General features: G+C 33.3%; 2 protein-coding genes and 1 long non-coding RNA gene across 9 annotated transcripts; 1 reads left to right on the top strand and 2 right to left on the bottom strand.

Annotated features, from left to right (window-relative positions):
• The first annotated feature begins 153 nt into the window (after positions 1-153).
• LOC126867758 (acyl-CoA Delta-9 desaturase-like) lies at positions 154-23,746 on the top strand. 3 transcript variants are annotated; one of them, XM_050622644.1, is made up of 6 exons: positions 154-406; positions 17,892-18,115; positions 18,988-19,118; positions 19,556-19,761; positions 20,061-20,246; positions 20,422-23,746. In XM_050622644.1, exons 2-6 carry the CDS (start codon positions 17,905-17,907, stop codon positions 20,741-20,743), a joined length of 1,056 nt encoding a protein of 351 aa, XP_050478601.1. In that variant the 5' UTR covers positions 154-406; positions 17,892-17,904; the 3' UTR covers positions 20,744-23,746. The 3 variants fall into 3 exon arrangements, with proteins under 3 accessions (XP_050478601.1, XP_050478602.1, XP_050478600.1); XM_050622645.1 differs by lacking the exon at positions 154-406 and adding an exon at positions 15,871-16,027; XM_050622643.1 differs by lacking the exon at positions 154-406 and adding an exon at positions 16,123-16,386.
• Positions 3,090-15,587, bottom strand: LOC126867761 (uncharacterized). Of its 4 annotated transcripts, none has more exons than XR_007690405.1 (4): positions 15,442-15,587; positions 13,838-13,937; positions 13,525-13,623; positions 3,090-11,191 (listed from the first exon to the last, which is right to left on the bottom strand). It is a non-coding gene; the product is annotated as an uncharacterized LOC126867761 (long non-coding RNA). The 4 variants fall into 4 exon arrangements; XR_007690404.1 differs by having other exon boundaries at positions 3,090-5,551; positions 5,635-11,191; positions 13,525-13,937; XR_007690403.1 differs by having other exon boundaries at positions 13,525-13,937.
• LOC126867757 (acyl-CoA Delta-9 desaturase) lies at positions 23,135-27,720 on the bottom strand. Of its 2 annotated transcripts, none has more exons than XM_050622640.1 (6): positions 27,052-27,720; positions 26,557-26,699; positions 26,166-26,296; positions 25,850-26,055; positions 25,340-25,522; positions 23,135-24,817 (listed from the first exon to the last, which is right to left on the bottom strand). In XM_050622640.1, the coding sequence occupies exons 1-6, from the start codon at positions 27,159-27,161 to the stop codon at positions 24,508-24,510; spliced, it is 1,083 nt and encodes a 360-aa protein (XP_050478597.1). In that variant the 5' UTR covers positions 27,162-27,720; the 3' UTR covers positions 23,135-24,507. The 2 variants fall into 2 exon arrangements, with proteins under 2 accessions (XP_050478597.1, XP_050478598.1); XM_050622641.1 differs by having other exon boundaries at positions 26,783-27,720.
• Positions 27,721-27,765: the final 45 nt, after the last annotated feature.

The following is a 27,765-nucleotide window of genomic DNA, read 5'->3' on the forward strand; positions in this document are numbered from 1 at the left end:
TATATATATATATATATATATATATAGAATCACGCATACTTGCGCATTTGCCGGTAAGATCACAGAATAAACGCGGGGAGGCGCCACTAGTTCTTTCGTCTAACGTTGAGCGCGCTTGTGCTTGTGTTTGTCGGCTATTTAGCTCTTGCCTCGTGTTGCCGGCGTTTCAGTCTTGCTTTGCTGTCAGATCGTTCAATTTCGAGACTGGGAATCCATTCGCGAGCGATAATAGTGCATCTCAAAGAGTCAATTTGAACGATTAGAAGAGAAAGAGCTTTGTGTAGCAGTAATTAATTTATAAAATCGTGTCACATCGACGACGTAAGGCGACAACATTCATCAAGTTGATTGAACAAGAAAGGTTAACCGGCGAATAATTCAACAAGGGTAGTAATAGAGCTAACAGGTATGTTTGCTTTACTGTTCTATCTTTTTCCATTGTTTGTCCCTTACACACGATCGTGTATATTCGTCGTTAAGAATCTTCGAATTATTCCATTTAGTAAAATTCTGTAAGACGAAAGAAAAAAAAGAAGGAGAGAAGATAGTAAAATCAAAGTTTATAGGACAATCTCCTTCTTTCACGGTCATTTCTTATTCAACGTTCTTCGTTTGCGAATTGATAAAAGACTGGGATAATTCCGTTTGTGTTTCTCAATTCGGCAGACGGCCGGTCATCACATCATCGCGTGATCAGATTTTTCGTACGTTTGAGAATTTATCAGTGTTCTAGATGATGTAATAGCGTTATAGTGCGGTTGTATATGTTTCGCTGATCCAAAATAATTCGATTTTAAAACTATTTATGACTACAGTACGATATTTCTAGCAAATAAATCAAGATAGAAGAAACGTATATAGATATATATACATGTGTATATAAATATAAAATTTGTATTTGTATGTATAAAATCATCAAAACATCATTCACAGTTTTAAAAATGCCCCATTGTAAACCAAGAAAATTTTGTTTCAAGTTCAAAATTACAAATAAGTCATTTCAATTCTGATATTTCTAGTGTTAACGGACGAACTAGGATAGCGTTAAATAATATACCGTTAATTTTAATTTTGCTGGCTCGATAATACCAGATTTGCGTATTGCCTATTTCACGTATATACATGTATACGGCGTATAATAAAGAAATTTCTCCTTTCGCGTGAATCGTACCATGGCAATAGCAATAAAAAAACCTTAATTTAACATTAAAAGATTGACGAACACTGAGTGACAAACATTCAATTTTTTTTCCCCCATGAAAGTTCGAATCGAAATTGAAAAAGAAAACTCGCGATTGCTTGATTCGGATGAGACAAGTAAATCACGTGTTTTTTTAAATAATATAACTTGAAAAAATAAACGACCGCAGGTAACGTAAGGTCATCCATCCAAGGTAAATTTCATTGACGCGTGTTAGATACGACAGCTTTAATTACGTTTCTGTGTATCTTGTCTACAATATAAAGTCTCAATATCACGTTTGTCGCAGTCTTTAATCGTTATGGCGTCTAAATAAATCACACGCGTTGTTTCTAGCGTTAAGTACTTTGTTTGAGTACATGCGAGTGATAAGATCTTTCGTATAATTAGTTGTAAACTATATTATCCTCTCTATATTATATATATTATCCTCTGTTGATTCTTTTGCGACTATAAACATCTTTTAAGTAATTTCTCTTTTATATATAACGAGTCAAATATTATAATGTTACGTTCACTTCAGTATTGAAATTGTCAGATGTTTTATCGCTTGATATTGCCGTAAGTAATATAAGTCTGTTTAGTCGCAGGCAAAAATACAAATTTTTAACTTTTCCTTCCTTCGATACGGTATGAGAACACGCACATGAGGCGACATTTCTTGAATTTCTAATTCGTATACGTTTCTAGTATGTTGCAATATATGCACATATATGTGATCCTAGTAACTTTAGGAACGGGCTACTACGGTCGCACGAACGTTCGCCTGAGAGTTATGAAGCGATAACAAAATTTACGATACCGCGCGACAAGTAGTAAAAATAGTTACACTTTCCTTGTTCTATTTTATGTTTTTATTTAGATGTAAACCTGGCTACGTGCCTTTCTTCTTCCTTTTTTTGTTACTGTCTTTTCGTGGCATTGCTTACTATTTGAAATCTAAATATTTATCTATTTCTCGCGATCGCGGAGATGGGTTGTTCCGCATAACCTAAGCGATTCAAACTAAACTAGTACTTTTAATTCCGAGCGTGGTATAATATTTGATCTTTTATTTTACGTTCGCAATATCGATTTGTCGGAAATTTTCGAAGGGAAGATAATGCACTTTTTACAGTGCTTAGATAGTATAGATAGTGGTTGCAAGATAGTGTAAGATATTGTGAAAATAGTGATAGTAATCTCTTAGTAATAGTGATAGTAATCTCTTAGTAATAGTGATAGTAATTTCTTAAAAATTTCAGCTTCATTGTATATCTCGGTAGAATAATGTATATAATATTAATTCAAATATTTTAAGTCAGTATAGGAATTATGAGATAGTAGACGAAATTTAATGTAATATATCTACATTCACGCCATAATTTCACCACTCAATGCCAAGGTTTTCTCATCGATCTCACAATATCCATAATTCTACACATATTTTTTTATCATTTTGACATGCTCTATTTGTATGAGATATGCCAATGGCTTATGATTTATTCGAAACATGTTCAAGGTCATTGAATTCGAAGTACGAATTAGCAATTCTTTAACGAGGTTGAAGGATACAGTACGTGCCAATTGTCAGGCCAGCGTCTCAGCGGTGTCAAACCTGTTGAGCTGTTTGGAAACATTTCTTAGATTCGCTCGTTGTTGGCAAAGGTTGACCGTTGATATAAGTACATCTAATGTGTTTATTCCGCTTCTGCTTCGGGCAGCCAAGTATTTCTCTCAACGCATACCGTTACTAGGCCTACAAGTTTAAGAAAGTTGAGAGATGCGTACAACAATATTCATATTATAATTTAATCTCTCAAAAATTCGTTCAATTTTAACGAAATAAAACACCCTCTATTTTATTTCATAACTTTATTACACTAATACTTACAAAATTACATAAGAACCTTTTTTTTTTTTTTTTTTTTTTTTAGAATCAATTTAATGAAATTCAAAGATGGATCTTAAGAGGCTGAAACAAATATTACTTTATGCTCTCGGTAAATTTACTCGTGAAAAATTTAACTCGGGTATTTTTATTACAAGTTATCTCACGGCTTTGAACCTGTTTTTCTGCGTGCAACAGTTTCTCATTTTCTGAGAGTGAAAGCTAAATTTATAATCTAGTTGAAAGTAGTTGCAATTTTTAAGACCAATGATACATTCGCGGCGCGTCGTTTACAATTTCATTCTTGATCAGATACGAGGATGTAATCGGCCACCGGAAACGTCGATTCGATTAAAGTCGATTAGTAGCAGCGGTTCGATCCAGCTCCTGTATATTGCACTTCCGACGATAGAAAATATTTTTGTGCGTCAGTTATTTTACATGTCCTATCGTGCAAAAATCGAATAAGCTTTTATCAATAACAGATTTTCATGTTTGAAATTCTCACACTATTTCATAATTGTTGTTTATTTCCTCGGTTAGTTACATAACAAATATTAGCATTATTTGACGCATTATTTCAAAGTACATACATCATTTATGTTGTTAAATATTGTATCAAAAACTTCTATTTAGATTTCTTAATTAGTACTGTATTGACAAATCTGCACACCGTATTGGACTAAAAGTGTAAAATTAATAATAATATATAATACATATTATAAAACACATGTAAATAATATTAGATAATAATATTTTAATTATTATCTTCGAATTTCTATAACTAGAATGTTTCAGTTTTCAGGTGTTCTGCGATATATAGGTGTTAATTAGTTAAGGCTATATACATATCTTTGTAAACTTCAACGACCGCAATAATTCATTCAGTCGTGTTCATTTTGAGCCCTCTTTCAAGTTTAAAATAATCTCAATTTACTTACTATAAAATCTGGAAATTACTCCATATTATCCTAAGTATTTTACGAATTCTTCAAATAGCGACAATTGTTCGGGAAAAAAAGAAATAAAAATGAAGAATAATTTTTCCATAGTATAGCAGTACATTATGTAACTTCGCAAATAAAGAAAATTAATTTTTTAATTATAATATAATGAGGTAGTACCATCATGCATGCATACATCAAATAAAGAATTATCATCATCAGCTATCAGCATATTTCGCAAAGATAAACAGAAATATATTTACACGCGGTACGGTTAAAACGTGTACAACTCGCACCTACAATACATCTACAACACATGTACTAAAACAATATTCCTACAGATTCTCGGATTATATGAAAAAACGGGATAATCTTTTTCCTAAGAATTTAATGCACGCATTTCCATAAAATATAGAAATTCCGAATTAGAATTTCGTGCAATGTCACCTACGATTAATGTATTTAGTTAGGCAACTTTCTCCATGTAATTTTCGTGAACATCTGTAACATTTTTAGCATAGTCATTACGATCGATATTAGTATTACGTGGTTTCAATACCACTGTTATGCTGGATTTTATCGGATGTACGCAGGAAAGATTATGAGACCGTGGTTATACGTTATCAGAAGTGTGTCGTTCTAAATTGTAAACGATTACTTCCTGAATATAGTTGCGATAATATGCAAATATGTATGTGTGCGAGTGCCCCAACCTTGAACGTTAATTGCCCATTACGTTTTATTTAACATTGCTATAAAAAAGCGGCACCCTATGACATTTATTTGTCATTATCTTGTTTCAATGGACTAATGTTAAAGCTGCATGCTGAATTTACTGACCATATACATGATACAGTATTAAACAAATATATAAAATGGCATGCAGCTATATATCATGCGGAAGTCTTTTTTTATGCTTCTTGAGGCTATTCAATTATTTATAAAGTCGAAGTAAATAATAGGAATACTGGAAGCTGTCGTTTTAAAACACCTATTAGACTAATTATTTTTAATGATCCATTACTGCGTGGATGTAGTTGTTTGTCCCAATAATGCAATTCAAATTGTCAGAAATTCATATCTCACAGAGATTATCTCAAAATTACAAAATTATCAAATTCCTAAATTTCCGAGTTGCCGAATTTTTGAAGATTCGATAATTGTGCGTCGTATACTTTGCTCGGTAAATGTATTCGCGCAAATTCTCACGTCTCGCAACACCTTTCTCTTGTTATTTTACATCGGAAGTATCACAGCTCGGTATTTTCTTCCATTACGGCTCGCAATCAGCTCATTATACGACACAAAGAAACTGAAATCAGTTGAAAGTACGAGTCTACAATACCTCATAATGCTCGAACAACTTCTATTCACTTGACTGCCTCTTTAAACTCCTCTCGAACGTATTTCAAGTTGATTCAATCAACTATGCCCTCGGTTTGATCTCGGAAGTTCAATGACAAAATCGCAATGATGTAGCGAATAATAAAGGATGTATGTTTGCTTCATACACTCATTGACTCAATATTCATAACCCTGTAAATGATAATAGTTTGCATCGTGTTATTCGCATTATTACATCGCATTAAGGCACAATTTAAATATAGTGCGCAAATTACGCGTGAAATTTTGCAGCTATTCCACATAAGACAATTTGATCTTAAGTACGTGAGATCATCACCGGTGTTATTGCATTTGCGCCTTTCCTTGCTTCAACCGATGACGATTGACAATCTCATACGTGGACTTTAACTCTGAAATTCTGTGAAGGAAGAACTTTGCACATCGACGTAATGGACTTCGAACATTTTCTAAATGGACTCTCTGCAATTTCTCGATGAAAATGCAAATTGTTCGAAACGAGAATCTGTACATACAAAAAATCTTCAAATATCAGGAACGATGAGTATTCATTTTTGCCATGTATGTAATTTAAATCGTGATCTACTATGCGTCAATCATATAACGATATATAAACTTGAACTTGCCGGGGGACAAGTTGATTCATATAACCAAGCTGTTGATATGATACGAGTGCCACCTATTTCTCCCTATCATCTGTGATTTTTCGTTCTGTTAATAGGAATTCGCGTTCGTATAAGAGAATTCCACCGAACATTTGCTCTTAAATACATAACAATGTTGTAATCAAAATTGTATTAATTGTAAATCATGAGAGTATTTCACGTAACACGTGTTCCTACTGTTTACATTTCAATGTTAGACGCTCATATAAGAGGATTGACGCTCGGCAATAATTTAGATAATATGAAATCAGCTAAAATATAGTGAATTAAAATCTACAATATCGTTCATGTAAATGGAGTACCACTGTAATTATAAACATCTGATATTTTACATAAAGTTATAATAAATCTTACTTAATTACTTTATGTCTGAATACGAGATTTGTACGATATGCTATATGCGTACGCATGTACTACATGCTATGTATACAGCATTATTCGCTTACAATCCCCGGTGTTATCTTACTTTGGCTCACTCTACTGCGAATACGTGATCGTGAATGAAACATAACAACGTCCTACCTTCATAACATCGACCTTTACGTTCTGCCCTATGGAATCCATATTCAGAGAGTCGACAATGTTTAAGAATTAGAAATTAATTACCGCGCAATTAACATCGATCGTTGCTTTTGGTATTGTTTCGATGGTACGCATCTCAACAATTTAATTGTAAGGTTGCATCATCAACGTACTTATACAGTTCCAAGTTTGCTTGGAACGTGCAGTTCTAAAAAGTAGTGGGGACGTCGTTAATCAAAACTCGGGGTCACTTAAGCGGGCAGTATTTATACACATAGTTGAACTATCTAATAGATTTGATATAACGTTTCTGTTAAAATATTTTTCTTTAAAGAAATTAGATCGACCACGTAATAACACTTTTCACTTTTCAAATTAATGTCTAGTCAACAAGTGAGTCACGTAATACGCGGACGAGGAAGCGAACGAAGCCTCGTGATTCTCTCGCACGCAGCATCTCGTGCTTCTCGTCATTCGTGTGTGACGTTCGTTGCCTACACATTTATTACACCATATAGTGTGTACTCCGTTGTGCATTTGTTCAACGTTCGCGCATGCACGTTCATTGTTACTGGACATGGAGGGATAAACTTATTTAGTACATGTACATATATATATATTGAGCGTTAATTGGAGATGTAGTCGAAGTTTCATTGCTTTAATTTTTCCATTTTCTGATTTATGCGAATCATTTGTATCTCCAGATTAACCTTTGCCTTTCGATATACGACTTTAGCTCCAAGTTCAGAGTTTAGTTTAGCTATACACTTCTTCCCCTTGTAATTCCAATGTAATTTACATATCGTTAAAATTCATTCCCCTTCTCTATAGGACTGCTGATGTTACGTGCGTTATCTATTAACATAACATTTTCGTTTGAAATTGAAGATTTTCAAAAGCGATTAGAGAAATTAATTATGCATCGCAAAGGTCAAACATGTCGACCGCTATGACAGTCACCAATGTTCGATGACACAGAAAGTTAGTTTACATGAAATGAACAGTCATGTTCCTAAAAAAATTTGCGATACGCTCAATGTTGGACGCGTAATAAAGCGACTAAACGGTTTATTTTTTGGTGGGGTATAGACAAATTTTTGTAAAGGAGAATTTTTCTTCTTTTTTAAATTCTTGAACTTAAAACGTTAGAATATGCGAATTTCTTTGTCAAAAGAATATAAAATCGATATAGATAGAAGAGTTAACATTTTTACAAGCTTCTCGCGGTGTAACGAAGCTCCCAAAAACGCTGAAAGAATAAATTGATAGAATGTTTTGGTACGTGTATTCATTTTGTATCAACGATATAAATATGCGACTCTAACAATAATCGTACATCTTACGAATTTGGATAAAGACTTTATGGTACAGTTTAAAATATGAAATACACGAACAAGTAAACATAGTGAATATATGAATACCTACTTGATGTGTAATTGTGCAAATACTAATATTGTTAATTCGTAGGAATTCGGTAAGAGTTTGTCATTTTAGTTATTAATACAATAAGATCCGTTCAATATTTGAAGCGACATGTAAATATACATATTTGTCGAACGTTTAAAATATCAAGTATGCATAGGCTAATTTAGTTTAAGATGAACTCCTATATTTTTCGTATACTTCCTAAATTGTGAAATATGTAATGTATGTATAAATGACTACAGTTTAATTTAAGTAGAAATATTAAAAGTTTTGCTAATATATGTATAGTTATGACTCTAATCTAAATATTATGTATAATAGTTGTGATAGTAATAGTAATAATAATAGTTTGATTAGCATTTGAAATTAATTAGAAAGAGAGATCGTGTAAAAATTTCATAAATGTGCTTAACCACGCTTGAGGATTTTCCTTTTATTTTCATTTTATAGTTACGTTTTCCACGTTTTTTTTAATCTTTATGCATGCCTCTATGTCGTATAGTGTAACCCATATACCTGCGTAAATCTTACGTGTCATGCGTATTTCAACATTCCTGAAAGTTTCCTCCTTACTTATTTCGCATCTGCTTTTTCTCTAAATCGACTCAATTTTTTAATTATAGAAAATTGCGTTATTCGACGATCTCGTTAAGAGCAATCAGATTCTCGTAAATTGTTTAAATCAAGTTAATTATCGATTATTTTTTGCACTAAAGTAGCACTTTCTGATGTAACGAAGTTCTGCCATATGTGTTTTTGTTAGATCTGAAGCAAATCCAAAAAGTAAAATACATTGATTCTTATGCCCGCGCAAATTGCATACCAGTGCAAATATGCAGACACAATGCTAGCTATTGCTTTTAAGTCTCGGACATCGGATGAAGCGACGTGAAAGCGGGTCAAAACCACCTGCTATATATCGTCAGTTTGCTGCAAGAGGAACAATTTCGAGAATTAAAAATTTATTATTTTATGTAATGAAATTATATTATTTAAAAAAATACCATAGGTTCAAAAATTATTTTAATTCTGTAGCTCTTTTCTTAATAGTGAGTTATATGCATGGATAATATTTTATTAAAGACTTAAAACTTTAAAGTTAACTAAATTATAAGAAAAAAACTCTTTCATCGGTAAATAATCGAATAATTAATTATTTTTTATTTCAATTTTTTTATTTTGAATTGATTTGCAGAATAATTTATTTTTCTTATTTATGTCACTTTTCTGTCAAACCAAAGATGTGTATATATAGATATAGATATAGGTTTTGTTATATCCATTTGTATGTATTATAAAAATTTTATATTGAAATCCTCTTTCATTAATTTTTGTTTTCAAAAAATATATGTCTGATAATGGAAGTGAAAATATAGTAGGATAAAATTGATCTGGGAAAACTCAATCACCAATGAACGTATTAAGTCAATAAGTGAATAACAGAACACACGCTATTGGCACAACATTCTTTATAAGCGCGGCTATAAGACCTCATACAGATATCATTGAGTTGAATCTTCGCCAGAGTGTGAATTAAGGAACGTAACGAAACCTGTACTGTATATGAAGTTACGACAATTGTATCAACGTCACTAATTACGTTTTATAATTGCGCTAGTTATGACAAATTGCACGCGATACGAAAGAAATTTATTTATCGATTATTTAAATATTTCGTATAAACGAAGTTTCCCAATTGTTGCTATTGAAATACATATTCGTGAAAAAAACACAGGTTTGAGAGAAATATGTCTACAAAGTAATGTTTCATAAAGTTTCAGACTTTTTTATTTTTGTAATGTAGAATTATAGAAATATAAGTAATATTTGGTAATGGAAGTATAAAGAAAGATAAAGAAACAAATAATATATTTTATCCTGTTCACATATAAACTAAAAAGCAATAGTCGAAGCAAAATCATTCTCCGAGTCAAAGGCATCAACTCAAATATCTGTGGGAACCTCGAATAAAACTACGATGACGTGTTAACGATTTTTACACCTGCCAACCCAAACGCAAAACGTAATATATATAATTGTCAAGTGCCACACGCTGATATCGTAGATTAAATTACTTCCACTTAGAGAAATATTGTCGAATGCGAATACTAAATCCACATCATAATTCTTTTTCATTAATTTTTTTTAATCTTTCTGGAGATTAATATCTCTGATATCTTTTATGAACATCGTGAGTTTTATTTTCATATCATTCATGGTTTTAAAGTGTTAGCTAATACTGTTAAAACTGGTTCATTATATAAAGAAAACAATTTTTTGAATTAACATCCATTTGCGAAATAACTCTACTAAGATTTAACATCTTACAGTTTCTGTCGACTATACGTGCGGCGTGTATTTATATCTTATGCGGTAACGAAATTGATCTATTCCAATCTCCCACTCTTTTAGCCATAATTTCCTTAGAACTCTTTCGTGTATACCCGAAATACTAGAAATCCTTCGTCTGAACCTAAATCTTCTTATTTTCATGTTCAAGGTTGCTCCATGTAGGTTCATCGATTGAGCGTGTCTTCCGTACGATTCAGAGCGTGTTACGTTTGCATTCACCGTTCGAAAATCAGTCTTCCGATATAATTCGACTCGGTACGAACGGAGAATCAGTTTGTTCTCCCTTCTCCGGCTCTCGATTCATTTTTCTCGATTGTTCGGCCCGGTAAATTCACGTTTCCCCGTTCTCAAAGCGTATGGCGCTCACCTCACACGTATTCTGCCAACCACACAGACACGTGGCCGTTGCGGATTGCGAGTTCCACGAGGTATATGTATTCTAGTATACGGTGCAGGAACACGTCGATACTATTCTAGTGTGGTGCGCGACCAGCCGCACGTATTTCAACGAACACCATTCGCTGGTTTGAAGTGGCGAGAGCAGCAATGCGCAGCGTGATTGGCTCAGACCATCTCAGCTGAGCCGTAGTTCGAGGGGCGTCGCAACGTGTCTGATTTTAGGTGTCCCTCTATCAAGCAGAAACTCACTATTATCGAAGCGGTTCTGCACTTGTTGGCGTTTACCCTGCCTACACTACTTTATACTCTGCTGATGCTACTTGAATTTCCCGCGCAATTCAGAAAATCTTGGTAAACATTAATTCCTTTTTTACCTCCTTTCATGATCCTTATTGCTCGTTGCAATTCGAACGATTTACGATTGTTATTCGTTCATTCAGAAATTGGTTTCCTAGAACAGATACAAATATCATGGATGATTGAACGAAACATAACACTTATGTGCGTATAATGTGTATTTTTTATACTATGTATCTATTGGACGTTATTATGAAATGTAGGGTATTTAATCCTTTCTATAGACTCGATTTATATTTCATTCAATTTTTCTTAGGATTAACATTGTACTACTGCATTTGTAGCAATAGCTAATTTAATAATGTTTTCAATGACAACAGAAAATTGTAACAAAAAGAACTATGCATATACACATATCTACAAATGTTTTTCTAATATTGCTGGCGCATTTACGTAGTTTATAATTGAAATACAATTACATGTAAATCCGTTTTTTCCTTTCCTGGTTTTTATTTGTAACTTCAAATCAGACGAAGTTAATTCTAGCTTTTTATCATTTATATTTAATACAAGTAAATATTATCTGAAGTTTTATCATTGTCAGACATCGAATATTAATAGGGAGCAGTTTTGCGTCAGATTTTGCAACAAATCTAAGGAACAAAAGTCATCGATAACTCCATAATATATCTAGGCTTTAACTTTGCACACTTAGTGTTAAGACATATTCAGAATCACTTTAGATTAGATTACCAGTTCACGTGCTTGTGGTTTGATTCAAATATTTCTATAATTCGTATTTTTGCGAATTAAATGTGACAGTGTATACTGTTACAAGGAGTGCGGTCACAGCTCTTACACATCTTAATCTTTTTAATGAGTTTTTGCACAATAGTAACGTTTGAAATGGTAACAATACATAGGTCATGAATGAATCAAGCGTAGAGTCTAACGAATTGAAATTAATGATATTAATCAATAATTCATAAGATTTCTAAACTTTCAAGACTCTCAGTTATAAGTGTTATAAAATAACGAAAGATTTACGATAGGTGATATAAAAAATAACTATCTTATTTTCGTATTTCTGGATACACAATATTTTGTGAAGGGATAAATATTAGTATATAAATAACTACGTTACGTAATTGGTGGTATTTAATGCAACCTTTATGCATAAATATCGTAGAGTTTTATACGTTACGAAAGAGTTAATATTAAAATTTTATTTTCTAACGTGAAACTGTGATTGTAACTGAAATGACAGTGGCGTGATCTGTACGATCCCAGCCGTACTGATATGCAGTCTATTGCAAATTCAAATCCTATTTTCAAGACAATATCCTTTTTCATATATTTACCATTTATAAATTATCTTTAATATGAGAACTGTCCAAAATAACCAGTTGGTGGAATATTTGACAGATTTGTTATTTTTACGATACACGTAGACTATTGTTGTCATTGTAAAAAGTAATTAATGTTAATTTTTATCGAGATAAAACCATGTCTGTGTATTTTTAACATGTCACTTCAATTACAATCATCTATGCGATGTTATAATATACTTACAGGTATGTACATTACATGTGTGTAGGTTGCTCCTAATATCGAATATTTTCTTTAGTAATATATAAAGAAACTTAGATGGTTGTAAATATACATTTTATTAATTTTTTACATGTTTTCATATATAGCATTATACAGGGTGGTTGGTGGTTGGTGGGGTGAAAAAAGAAGTCGAAAATATAGGACAAAAATTCTTTTTTTAATTTTTTTCCTTTTTTTTTTTAATTTTTCCATCGAGACAACGATCTGCAGTGAGATCCGTTATAACGTACCACAGGCGTACCGAGCGAAAATTCAAAGTCGATTTTCTCGAAAACAAAGCCTCAAACGAAAAATTTTTATTCTATATTTTCGACTTCTTTTTTCGCGTAGAATCACCCCCTTTCCGTTTGCACCCCCAGTTACCAACCACCATGTATATTGAATTCTTGTCATATCTCCATTTATTCTTATTCCATTTTTCTTTTATTCATTTATAACCAATATCAATTCATGAAGCTGGATATTATTAGCTTTAACTTTTCGAGCAGCAGGTACCAGTGGCTAATCAAATAATTAAAGTTACACACGAGAACCTTTTCTTGCTAGGTCGAGGATAGACACTATAAATATAAAAGATAAAGAATCAACATTGACCGATCACGTACAATGGAAAATTGATAAAAAATCAATAACGTTGTTGTATCTATCATTTGTTTCACTGATACTAGAATGATAATGTCTGAAAGATATATGTGATAAAATATTGAAAAATTATAAATATGTAATACTGTTGTGATAAATGGTATTGATCAAACGTGGGTTAGAATAGAACATGAATTTCTAAATATTTAGCCGCGCGTGTTCGTGCATTCATAAATAGTCTAAAAATGTATTCGTTCACGTTTCTATTCAATTCTACATAATTCGTATATTCACCTGTGTACGAACTTCTTTGACCGTTAAATTGCTTGTCCATTTAATCATCATATAACATCATTCGGTTATTTCATCAAGGTCTTATATAGTAGTCGGTATCTACTTGTAAATAAGTCGAGAATAAATTATATCCATTCGACGAAGTGATCGATTGAAATTTTAGAACTATGACTATGTATATTTCGATATAGACAAAGTGTGTTGCATGTAAGCATAGAAAAGTATTTTATTAGACGAATTACGTAAATGCTATTAGCTTTATGTAATCACGCGATACGTTTGTTTGGTACGTAATCTCTCCTTATCTTCATACCATTAGAAAATCTCTATGACCCTTGATCACTATCGAATTAACGCACGAATAGTCTAATATCGATCGGTATCGTTGTCCTCCTTCCGGTCACTTTATTATTCTAAATAAAATAATGCTTATAAATAATGAAATAAAAAGTTAATTTATTTTATATGGTAAATTGTTATATAGTAGATTGTATATAGTAAAAAGTTAAACAAGAAGTGAAAAGATACAATAACTAAAATATTGTAGCTATAGCGCCCATAGCAAATTGTACGTTATCTGAGAAGAGTGCTAGATTCTAAAGAAGTCAAAGAATTCAATTTTCAATTTAATTGCGTTTCGACTGATGATTCCTTTAATTTGTGGCATATATATCATTCCTTATTAACAAATTGTTGACGAACATAGATAAATAATTTGTGTTATAACGCTGTCGCTATAAATGCAAACACGTTAACAGTTAATTATGTAATTATCAGAGAAACAATATCGTAAGACGTAAATTATGTTACATGGATATGATACTGTTTTTTATGGCTTCGACAAAACATTATATTCTGAATGTATTAACCTTTTTCTTGTGAGGAATATACTTCACATAAATTGTACATTATAAATAAATTTATATAAATAATGATGTTATGATTCCGTCGCTAGTTATATATCACACATTGTATAATATATAAATTGTTGCGATATTTTTTATCTGCGGAAAGGGTGAATTGCAATTTTACACATATTTTTATTTTCCACTGTGTAATTTTACACGAGGTCATTCAAAAATTCATTGTGATGAATGTACGAGATTATTAACAGTGACAAATCAGCCATTTTCCGACCCTTTAATTTCAGCCAATATAACGAACAGAATATGTATAATTGATAATTGGTTAATGTAACGTAAATGATTGACAATTGCCTATGACTTACGGATGTGACCTGCGAATCAAATTGAATAAAGAAATTTGATTACTGAATATGGAGATTCTTCGTTTCGTATGGATCATACATTTGACGTTTAGCAATTGTATATGTATGCGTATTTAGGAATTATCAGTACACGTAGTATAACAGTAATACGAAGTTAATTTCACTTTCATGTACTAAACATGTTAAATTATGAACAAACGTCTCTTAATAAAAATGATAAAAAACCGGAAAAACTGTAATTGTTATGTTGAAATCTTGATTTTGTTGATAAAAATTGCAATATTCATCTATTCTTTATCTTCCGTTCTAGCATATCTCACTATATTTTATACCCAAAATTTCGCGTTTGCTGCTATAAAATCTCTAGTGAATTGTCCTTCGCTCTCCGTCCTAGCGATTCGACTTTCTATACATAAGATACGAAACGACATTCCATTCCGTAATCTCTATCATTTTCAACCCCATTTCATGGCACCCCATTCTCCGCTATATTTCTGCCTCCTATTCAGCAATTTCTTTTCAAAGCAAACAGACTCCTTTACTTTCTAAAAAACCCTGCAGCCACATCTCCGCCATTTCATTGCCGATGCTAACCCTATCCTTACACTCGCTCTCCTTTATACTCCCCCCCATAACGTTATCATTCAACATTTTCTGTCTTCTATAGCAACACTTTTACTCTCTCGTACCTTCATAACCTCCATTCTCTGTCTTTCTCTCTCCGAACTTTTTTTCTCAACTCCCTCAAACCTTCGTTCCTACCCCAACTTGTTCAACTGAACTTGCGTCAAGGTTCTGGACAACGTACGTTCTAGTCGATTTTATGGTCTTTGATAAGGATCAACGGATCCTAGGAAAGAATTTCGACCAACGAAACTCCGTCGCGAGGAAGATGTACATATTTCGGTGGTGTCGCGTCGGTACGCAGTACGGACGAGCCTGCGTGCCAAGGAGGGCGCGCGTCTCGCGATCTAGCCTTTAGTCGATAGACGACCACGCTCGGGCATCGACGAAATATTTCATTCTCCTTTTCTACCCCAGTAGCATATTTTCCATTGACTCGGTCTACTGCCACCACCTCTTCCACCCCTTTGCTGTCGCTGGACCCGTAGTGGAGGTTACAGGTGTTGCCAAACGGGCGTCTGGCAGCTGTTGTCCCTGAATATATGTATAGACGTTACGGGTCGACGACTGTGATAAACCCGTGATAACAGTGAAAGTGGCGATTCTTGAGGACGATTTAAATACGATCTAAGGTTCATTAAACATATCTAGGTAAAAGACAGAGTGAATTTTCGAACTGTAAAATATTAACGGTGGACACTTTCGTTTGAATTTTGAATGCGAGACGTTATTAGCAAAAGGAAATGGTAAAAGAATTAGTTAATCGTAGGATTAAATCGTTGATTCATGGACGAATAGAGTCGCTGGTGATGGATTGAATTTGTAAGGTTGGTCGGGGAAGCTGTTTTCACTGCTGGTGTTATCGATTTCGTCGGGATGTCCTGTTTTGACGGGACGAAGGGATGGTTGTTCGGTTTCATGTCGGGAAATATTTCGCAACGTTTGCACAAGATTCCATGTATGAGGATCTAGAATGTACTTAGGCGACACATCTGTGAACCGATGAACAGGTATGGTTTTTTGTTACTACGGAGAAAGGAGGTTTGGTGAGTGTTAGAATTTTTTTTCCTTCGGTACTCTTATTCTTTGCTCTCTTGTGTTTTCTTCGACGTTCTCTGCGTTTCCTGCGGCACACTTTTGTGTTTCCAAGGATAAGAATTCTAGTAAATTTCTTAGTTAGTTATTTTATTTTTCAGGTGACTGGAGAGTTATTATTTGATATTTCTTTCGTTCGTGTCATTTTGTCGTTAATTGAGCGACCATATTGTAATGAGTTTGTTGTATTTCATGTCATTTCGTATTATGAATTCTATTACAACATTCAATTGCCATTTTGAATAAAGAATGAAATATTTTAATGTTCAGTTGAATACAATTGAAGTTAATGCATGTCAGTTTATTAGAAAAAAGTTCGATTCATAATCGTTTTATGGAACAATTTTCTGTTTTACGAAAAGATATAAATATCGTCGAATAAAAATTTTTCATTATATCATCGTTTCAATTACTGGAATAAAAAGATTTACAGAGTAATTTAATTGATACCCTTATATCGAAGAAATACCTAAGGGGTCACATATGTTAATAAATTGATTCGAAGATTGCCCTGTTGTGTAATACTTGCACGATGATCATCAGCTTTGCCAACACGTTCAAAGAACTGTGCCGATGAATTAACAACTGATTAATGTTCGAGTTTCTCAATAAAGTAGCATTTTATTATCGCGCATTATTAATTAATATTGGTGAACTTGCCATATATATTCCACGCTATCGTATCGGAATTTTTCAGTTTTTGGTAATTCTGATTAACCGAGAGTAACATTGATACACATATATCGTTGTAAGATAGCAGAAAAGGAAACAGAAAATCATTATAGTTGAACCTTCCTTAGAATTTAACATGCGTTATTCATATCTTTTAAGATGTTTCAACATTTTAACGTTCAATGTTCAACAACCAATTCCTTTTATATTTTATTCACTGCCTCATAATTAGAATGAAATACAATGATATGCACAATATCGCAATAGAACATTATACATATTATGTAATAGCTTATACATACGTAGTTGAATTTGAATATATGTCAGGGAAGTTTTTTCAAACAGTGTTTTTTATGTCGCATTATTAAGCTGCAAAAGGGAAAGAATCTCCATTGTAAATAATCCCGTGTAAATAATAATTCCATTCTGCGCAAGAAATGTATACTTAATGTTGCACTTTTTTCATTCCAATTCCAATGATTCATTTCTCATATACATATATCATGCGTCACATATTTGTGTATACCTACGTTGACGTCAATTCTTTCGATTGCGCCGAATTAAAATGTATAAAAACATAACAGGATTTGATTAGTATTTATGCATTCATTATAACGTAATACTATTACGAAGTTGAAATATTAAATTATGTAGATAAATTTGCACTCTTTATTAATATCCATGTGAATTTCTCGTAGCTTTGTACGAATTGTTTCGGTAATTCTAATACACTGTTTTCCCTTTTTAGGAAGAAAGGAGGAATGGCGCCGAATATAACGAGTAGCCCGACAGGTGTACTCTTTGAGGGTGAAACTCTGGAGGAGAGCTCAAGGGTGATCGACGCGCCTAAAACGAAATACAAGAGACAGATCGTTTGGAGGAATGTGATTATTTTCACGTATCTTCATATAAGCGCCGTCTATGGACTGTACCTCGCTCTTACATCGGCAAAATGGGCGACACTATTATTCGGTGAGTGAAAGTGTGAAAATATTTTTTGTCCATTACCTAATACTAATATTTATAATATCGTGTAACCAGAATTGTATCTTGTAACTGTAGGATTGACCTGTTATAAGTCAACAACCGATCCGTTCAGCTTATCTCTTCACCCTCTTTCACCTTATTGTACCATTACGGAAACATTCTATTAAACTCAACTATTTTTAACTATATTTTGAAAAAGAATTCTCTTAATTACCTGTAAATTCGTGACAACTTCTGTGGAATTGTCTAGACCCAGTTATATTGTCTATGCGATAAAATGACCTCGTAAAATGGCATCGTACCAAATTTGAGTTCAGAAATCGTACGTTCGATGGGTTGTATGCCAACGAAACCAAAGCTTGTACGAATAAGCTAGTCAGCGTTAATTAATTATTCGAAAGAGGAAGGTGGGAAGTAATAATATGCGTTAATGAGACGTTAAATTGCACACACATGTTGACATGTTGACGTACTCAGATTTCCTTGTTTGTTCTAGAAAAATTCTTTCTGGATTGTTGTTCACTCTGATAATAATTATTATTATCGTGATAGAGTTGATATTATAAACGTAATTATCAATAGATTGTAAAATAGCAATTAATTTTTTACTTCATTCTCTTTTATCCTTGATTTTCTTTAACAAGATTTTTTCTTCGCTTTGAAAGAGTTTTAATTATTGAACAATCGTAAATACAACGTAGTAAACATGTTGATAAAATTTTTGTCGCACTTAATGAAACTTACATAACCCAGTTTATAAACGGTCAATTCTAGTACGTTCTTTCATAAAATTCAATGATTCCTATGTATCGATACGATCAAGATCAGTATCCTTAACGTTCGTTTTTGTTTTGCAGCGATCTTCTTGCATGTATACAGTGCTTTGGGAATTACAGCTGGCGCTCACAGATTATGGGCACACAGATCTTACAAAGCGAAATGGCCCTTGCAGTTGTTCCTGATGATTGGCAACACAGTAGCCTTCCAAGTAAGCAATCGATCGAATAATTAGTGAACGATGAACCGTATGATGACCTCGCTACATGATAAGACTGGGAAAGAAAAGAGAAAACAAATTATTGTCCAGACGGCTTTTAAATCATTTTAATACGAACTGTATTGTATCTAGTGGATGAAATTATGGAATCTCTGGAAGTAGATATGACAACATTGAGAGATAAAAAAATATTTAAATCATTGGATTGTTCGAAAAGTTCTACTAGAAGTACAGGTTCTTAGAGTATTCGATTTCTCTAAGTTGAAATCAAACGTAAACGAGATCTCTAATTCTTTAATATATCAAAGATCAAGTAGCGATACTTCCCCTAATGCCCGACTCTTGGTGCAACTAGAAATGGTTCAGAGTAAATAGATTTTTGTTTTTAAGTTATTCTTTTTTTTTTCTAATACGTTTATCCTCGATAGGATGCGGCAATCGATTGGGCCAGAGATCACAGACTTCATCATAAATACAGCGAGACAAACGCAGACCCTCATAACGCAAAGAGGGGATTCTTCTTCGCGCATGTTGGTTGGTTGCTGTGTAGGAAACATCCGGACATCCGCGCGAAAGGCAAAGGAATTGATCTCAGTGATCTGAAGAACAATCCTATACTGAGTTTCCAGAAAAAGTGAGTGCCCTTTATCGATTCCCCTTGCGATCCGCTGAAATGGAAAATTTGATCTTTTTTTTTCTACGTTCAGTATTAAATTAGAAGATTTTTAAGAATCGATTCGAAACATTCAGGAAAGTTGATCACTATGGCAGAAGATTGTAGTGTTACAGTATTTTTAACTAGAATGAAGCGATCTTGAGTTCTTTTTTTAGATAATTTTATTAAAATATATTTTATATACGGAATAAATATAAATAAAAATAAACAAATAAAGAAAGATAAGGTTTCTAATGCGTTGTACAATGTGTCTACAGATATTACGCGATTCTGATGCCTCTACTGTGTTTTATTGTACCGACTATAATTCCTGTCTACTGCTGGAACGAGACTTGGGGAAACGGTTACTTCGTCCCTACTGTTTTGCGCTACGTCTATACGCTGAATATGACTTGGTTGGTCAACTCTGCGGCCCATATGTTTGGAAACAAACCATATGACAAGTTAGTATTATTTGTCATAGTTTTGGTTCTATTTATCGAGTTAGTCGGTTTCGAAAGAAACAGAACTTGTCGTATATTTCGCGTTAAAAAAAAACCATCGACAAAAATCTCTAATTTTCTAATAAGCTGTATTAAAAAAACTGTAATGGAAGAGGAATTAAATGATATTTTTTAGGTATATCAACCCCGTGGAAAATAAAATGGTAGCCATAACGGCGTTAGGTGAGGGTTGGCACAACTATCATCACGTATTTCCATGGGACTACAAAACGGCAGAGTTGGGCAATTACAAAGTTAACATAACAACGTTGTTCATTGACGCCTGCTCAAAACTTGGCCTCGCGTACGATATGAAGATAGTACCTCAAGATCTGGTGCGGAAACGAGTAGAGAGAACCGGCGACGGAAGCCATAACGTGTGGGGTTGGGGTGACAAAGATCAAACGCAACAAGATAGAGATGTGACAATGGTGGTGAATCTGAAGAAAGATCATTAACGGACACAAATATTGTGCTAGGCTGATCGTTTTCTCAATAGAAAATAGTAAACGACAGCCTACTTCTTTGTACAGTTCTTTACGGAAGGGGTGGTATATAAGTTATCCGGTAATCAATTGAAATATTTTGGGATAGCTCTTAATATTCTTAGTTAGCCGGTTATATTAGCATCAGTTATATCCAATTTTTCCGATATTGGTTTACAATAAAGGATAAAATATTGTATATTGTTTCGTTGCGTGTTTCCGCCAAGATTGATATTCGCCCCAAGTGTACAAAAGTACGCGTTACTATCGAACAAAAATCTTTATTCTATTTTATTAGCCTTATGTTATTGTAATGTAATCTTAAAATAATAGTTAACGTACTTTGAATATCAATTTCTACAAAATAAAAAATATTTATATCTTGATTGACGGCGTAGGCTGTCTTGCGGATTACTGATCGCGGCCGATATTATGGTTACGTGAACTCTAAGTGTCCTCAGTGATTATGGGTGAAAATCGATACTTCGGTTAGACACTTTAACGACGTCCTAGATCGTAACGATAGACTCGCAGACGACGATAGTTTAAAACTATATATATATATAATATATATATATATAACTATATATATATAACTATATATATATATACACCAAACTTCGAAGAACATTGATGCTTGTAATAGCTGGTGAAACTGTTCCATAGGATTTATGGATATTGAATTAAATTTCTGTTCTTGAGCTCTCTATCCGATGGCAGTGTGGATTCTATTCTTAGGAGGCTTCTTTGCTGTCTTTGTCTTTTATTTATTTCATATTAATAGTCGATATCAGAGCTGCGAAGGATAAAAGGAGATAAATATGGATGTTTTTAGCATGTTTAATGAGAAAAAAATGTTATGTTAACGCGAATTATTATAGCGACCACATAATTAGGACGCGTTAAACGTATTCTCATAAAGAACCAAGTGAATCGAGAGAAACTCGTCGAGGATTTTATGCTTTATGATAATATGCCTCTTTAGCCGTTTTAATGCTACAGATCATTCGTTCTTTCAAAAATTGAAAATTTTTCGTAACTCTGATTCGTACGGTTTCACTATTGTTTTTCGCCTTACACATTTCCGTTTTCCCTTTTATGATCGTTCCTTAATCCTTTCAAGATGCTTGCTCTCATCCTACTTATATAATAGCATGCTATTTTTGTAATAAAAAGTCTATCTTTCGTTTCTACTTTCTCTTTCCTCTCTTTCTCTTTATTTTTATTTGGAAATTTAATTACAATACAACTTAAATTATTTAGTAGTGATGTTTGAGTCAACTATGGGAACACTGGAATTTAATATATTGCGTTTCCTTTTCCTCTCTTTCGACTCGTTATTGGGTCGAATTTAACCTTAGAAAGCGGAAACTAGAAGAAGAATGTAAAAAAATATAGCTTTAGTTGATCTTTCTTCGAATATTTTCGTTTTTCTTCTTTTATATTTACTTTTTTTTATTACTGAATACAACATTAATTATCTTCATCGATTATTACTGATATGATTCTAAATATTTTTCTATGCGTATGGTAGGAAGCAATGTTCTTTTCGTTTTTGACATTATAATTTGTGATATGTAGAATTGCAGAAGATAGTACAATACATTTCTTCAATTAAAGATGTTTAAAAAATAGAAGAAGCGTCACGCTTTCTCGGGTGAAACACTAAGAAAGATAGAAGAAACAAACACATAAAAGATATCTTCCTAATTTGTTCTCTCTTCCTAATAAGAAGTGAGTGCGTAAAAAACACAATAATATTTGTACTCGACGACACTATTTGAAAAAACACATTAGAAAGCGTGATTGTAAAAAAGAAGAAGAAAACACCGAACGAAACTAAGATGATGTCGATCAATACGAAGACCTCTGGTACCTTTAAGAAAAGCACGCCGTGCTCTGCAACGATTTGCACGTGTATATTTGTAAAATTATTTGCATAGTCGACATAGTCGATTGCAAGAAAGATTGTAAAGAAAGTGAAAAAAACATTGTACGCTTAATGTAAATGTAAACGACTGTCAGTTTTCTACTTGAACCTCTTATTTCGAATATTTTTTTGTTATCGTGCGGGCGCTTGTGAAATTTGTTGATATATTTAATATTTGTTTTTCTAAGAGACATTCCATCCTTGATAAAATATCCTTCCCCGTGTAAAGAATTGAAAAATTAGCTAAACAAATTCTCAGGCAAGGGTCTCCTTCGTTATCTTCAGAACTTCATTAAAAAAAGGAACAGTAGGCAGCAAAATTCTTTCTACGTTCAAACATATGGTGAATCTGTCTTTGCTAAAAGTGTCTTAGAACATTAATTTCGAAGTACCACTACAAGAAACAAAATCCTTTCTCTTCGTTGATTTGTTAAAAAAAAAAAAAAAAAGGATGCTCAACATGTTTCTCACCGATCTGTACACTTTTAGAGAACATTCGCCGTATCCGTCATATATGTTTTTCTGAAAATTGGTTGTCGCTATGATTACATGTTTCTGACCGATTCTTCGTTTCCATATATAGCATCTACTTATTTTCCTTCACCCTACTGGCTTTTCAGGTGTTCACTTGTGAGTATAAGAAGTGTGATAATTGTATGAATTCGCGTTACGATGGCGGTACGACGGTGTACACAGAAGATTGATATCAAAGATTACATAGAGATTAGCAATTAGTGTGAAAAAAGACGAGGGGGGCAAATTTCGCTAACGTTGTGCGAAATTTTGAAGAAAGTATATATGACGGTATTTTTCACGAGATCGCCCTCGTTTTTTCTATGTGTTTTTTTTCCATATGTATAAAGAAATAACTCGCATACAAGTATACTAAGATCTTTTCGCAGACGTACAAATATGTCCGTTCGCAGACGTTTACTGTGCAAGGAACTATCTGAGATTAGTTCTAAGATTTAATCTTAACTTTAAATAAAAGTGTGATGTGTTACCAGATTTTAAGAGACAAATATATATGTTGTTTTGTTACCAGATCAGGACGAAATGATTGATTTTATTCCATTTCGTAGCATGCCGATAATTATATAAGAGCATTCAGGATAATCGTTTCTTTCGTCTGATTAATTTCTTTCTCGTTGCATGAGTAGTAACGTAACCGGGCATTTACTGAACGATTCATTTAGAGCGGACATACTTTCTCATTTTTTCCTTAATTCTCTTTCTTACTGTACTTTTTGTTTTGTTTTTTCTTTTTTTTGTTTTTATTGAATTCAAAATTAAATTTGTTGTGTGAATTTAATTGTAATTTCGTTTAAACTATAATTTGATGGAATCGCGATTTAGTAATTTAAGCTTGTTTCACATGGTGATATCTGTTCCACTATATTTCATTGCCTTATTATTCTTCTAATACCGATCAACCTAGAGCAATTGACAGTTTCGCAATTTTCAATTGAGACGAAATGCTCTAATTAACTAATATATTATTCTGTACACAAAATGATTAATAAACTAAAGGTAATTGCATGAAATTTTAATCATGGATGTTTAATGATCTTTTCTTTTTTGTGTGGTTTTGTCATCATAAATTATATCATTGTTATTATAAAATTAATATATTATCAAAATATAACAAAGGTTTATATTCGTCAGTGAGTAATAACTTGTACGATTTGTCGATGCTCAGAATCATATTAAATAACGTTGGTAAAGGAAGACGATAAAAGCGACGATAAAAGAACAATGAAATCTATCGTTTTAAGCTGCGACAAATCGGTACACTTTTAATTTCAGCTCAGTTCTTAACCATCAGCTTCAGTTTTTTTGCGTTGTACATAGATTTTTCTTTCAGCTTTCCAAGGCCCTCCGCAAGCGTCATTTTCTTCTTGCTCACTTCGTGAAGCATTTCTCTAACATCCTCGGAATCAGTTGTTTGCAACAAAGTAACATAACCGAGCTCGTGCCATATTTTGATGAAAAACGTGGCGCAACCGTCCGCGTAGCTGCCGAATTCACCGCACTTCCAGTCCCATGGTACCATGTAGTGATACATCGGCCAAAATGACTTCGTTAGGAAGAATACACTGATGTTGTCTTGTGGCAATCTGGAACCGTGAGTAGTTTGCTTTGGATTCGGTACTTGATCATGCAAAAATTTTCGATACAAAGATTTCTTTAATTTTTTGTTGCGATATCGATGTAAAATCTTTTCTCTAATTTTCAATTTCTCCTATAAAAATTTCATTGTATGAAATTTCGTGATTCTTTCGCGTTGCTTCAATATTAAGAAGAGAATTTCTTTCTCGTTAACTAATGAACAATGTTTTATCGAATAACGAAGATGGATATGAAGCGATATTGACAACTAAAGGAAATAATTTTCTAATTAAATTACATTGTATTTTACGAATTCAAGGAATTTGTTAATCTCGTCGAACAATTACAGCGAAATGATTAATCAGAGGATCGTTTGTATTAGTTTCATCAAGCTTCTTATATTTTCAACGAATTTAACATTTTATTGAACGGTGATTCCATCGTTGTCTATCCTGACAGTGCCGTGGCTACCAGGCATTTTAAAGAACAGTTTGTACAATATGCTAAAGGTATCTGAAATTTGCATTAACTTTTGCGTTTCCATACTCCAGATCAAGCGCGCGCTGTTCACCAGCCAAGATACGTTCACCGTAATGGCGAATCGCAGCACTCCCGTGATCAGTATGGTCTCAGTCATCGATTCGTCCCAGTATTCCAGCGGCGCGTTCAATGGCAATATTAGTCCGAATATTATGAATAATGGCCAGTAGAATCTGTAAATACAAAGAAGAGAAATTGCGTTACGAAGATGCGTGAAAAATTAGGCAAGAAGTTAAATATTGAACGCTTGAACGAAAGAAAATATCTATGTTCGAAGAAATGGAATTGTGCGAAGAAGAGTCAGTGCCAGAAATTATTAGGCGAGTGTTATATTGTCAAAGAACGAGGGTCTCTTGTTTGGAAAGAGTAGAAAGAGCAATGCAGGTTATTAGAAATGAAATTTAAACAAGTGGAAGCAACGAGTCAAAAATAATTTTTGATAGAATAATAAGAAATGTAAGGAAATTAGACATTTTTAGCGTTCGTTAAGAAGATCTTACTTCTTTTGAAACCAAACATAGCCATCTTGCTCGATATCACGCATATCGATCTCACGTTTGATTTCTTCAAGGTCCATACTCGGTGACAATATATTACCTACATAGTGACTATAGAAAAATCCTTTCTTATGATTATAAGGGTCTTTATCTGTCCCATAATACTTGTGATGAAGCCTGTGATACAATACCCAGTCGTGTATCGAACCCTGTAAACAAAATATAATTTACTAGGATAAGAACATGACAGGTAAGCTGTAATAATAACAATTAATTTATTAACCGGTTCTTCCCTTAAGCAGAAATTTCAGGTACCTACCACTCCTGCTAGGGTGTGAAACAACATGAGGAGAAGCCTAAGAGATCCCGTGGCTTCGTACGTACCGTGAGCCCATAATCTATGGGCACCTGCTGTCACTCCAAGGCAACCAAGGGTCGTTATAAACAACGCTGGAAAATTTATTGACTGATCACAAAAGGTATAGGCTAGAATTTGATTATTGTTTTAATAGAATGAAAGAATAAAGCAATATGGATCATAAACCGTAATAATTGTATTACCGTTTGTTCCTAGAACGAATAATAAATGAAACTCTTGAAAAGACTATATCTTAGTGGAGGGGCACGGAACGATTGAAGCGATAAATGTACCACAAGTTACAAAATTCGTCGTGTGAAACAAAAGAATAATAAAGTGGGTGTTTTCTTACTAAAAATCACAGTCATCCATTTAGCGGAAGTGAACAAAAACCAGATAGCGTATACTCCGAGGACGTGTATATAAATGTACCATAAAATAGCCGCCCATTTCATTTCTTGTTTCCTTGCTGGTTGTTTCTCGTCCAACATCGCGCTGTTTTTAAACAAATTGAAGATTACGCATGTCGCTCGACGAAACACAATCGGCACACATTTTCATCTATTCAGGATACTAACTTAGATCATTAAAAAATAAAGTTCGATAAAAGTCACATAAAGTTGAAAAGGAAAAGACGAAAAATACATTTTAGCAACACCAAATTGAAGTCTCCATGAAGGAATCCATAAAAGATTTCGAAGAACGTTTACAGCTTAAAAATTGATATTCTCTTTATATATTCTCTTAGCTAAGAATGCCACGAAATCGAACAACACACTGGAAACGAGAGGCAATACAATTTGAAAAGTGAGTTCACGTGTTCAGGCAGTTGTGGATCGAAATTTACCTTTTTCTGTAGCACGAGACACGCTTCTGAATTGTCGGAAAAGAACTACTTAAACGAATGCGAACCATAAGCCTTGTCGACCGACCTTTTGGCTTCTGTTTGAATCTCATTAATGACTAAGATTTCACTTCGTCATTTCCTTTGTTTTAGCGTTCTTTAATTTGAAAATGAGTTTAAAGAATCGTTTCCAACTCGGTCACGATTGCCGATAACCATCGCCCCCTTGATACGATGTTTAGCATTAGTTACAGTTGAAACTGCCTTTGAGATTTTTGCCATTAGATGGAATTATTGGGAAACATCATAACGAATAGACGACAAATCGGTAATTTCAAAAACAGGAAAATAGAAATTAAAAGGGCTGCATTGCGTTGTCCAAAGTTTTTGTATCAAGAAACTTTTCAGTTAGAAGATTAAACAATTTTTAAGATATGTGCAAATCTGAGAACACGTAATTTCGTTACTGCCACTTATTGCGCTGTGTTGTTTATAAACTGAATCACCAGATTACATTAATTATTCGTCTTTATCAAAATATCTAAGAACGTGTGAAAATATCAATATTAATTTAGAATACAACTGTAAGGGTAACTTTTGAACAATTCTTGAAAAATTTCTAAATAATACACGAAGCATCATAAATTATTTAAATTTTCTTTGTAATCAAAGAAATAAGCGCATGGGAAAAATGTTAATCAGAAAAATTAAAATGAA

This window comes from Bombus huntii, chromosome 7 (genome assembly GCF_024542735.1).
Source record: "Bombus huntii isolate Logan2020A chromosome 7, iyBomHunt1.1, whole genome shotgun sequence".
Classification (NCBI taxonomy): Eukaryota; Metazoa; Arthropoda; class Insecta; order Hymenoptera; family Apidae; genus Bombus; species Bombus huntii.

What these genes read in the sequence shown, in the direction of transcription:
- LOC126867757 (XM_050622640.1), bottom strand. Translation starts at nt 27,161, where the DNA reads ATGAGATTCAAACAGAAGCCAAAAGGTCGGTCGACAAGGCTTATGGTT. An exon ending in TTCACACCCTAGCAGGAGTG is followed by an intron (nt 26,056 to 26,165) that starts GTAGGTACCTGA and finishes TTTTGTTTACAG; the next exon opens with GGTTCGATACACGACTGGGT. An exon ending in TGGAGTATGGAAACGCAAAA is followed by an intron (nt 24,818 to 25,339) that starts GTTAATGCAAAT and finishes TCACGGTTCCAG; the next exon opens with ATTGCCACAAGACAACATCA.
- LOC126867758 (XM_050622643.1), top strand. An exon ending in ATGGGCGACACTATTATTCG is followed by an intron (nt 18,116 to 18,987) that starts GTGAGTGAAAGT and finishes TTTGTTTTGCAG; the next exon opens with CGATCTTCTTGCATGTATAC. An exon ending in GGAAACAAACCATATGACAA is followed by an intron (nt 20,247 to 20,421) that starts GTTAGTATTATT and finishes GATATTTTTTAG; the next exon opens with GTATATCAACCCCGTGGAAA.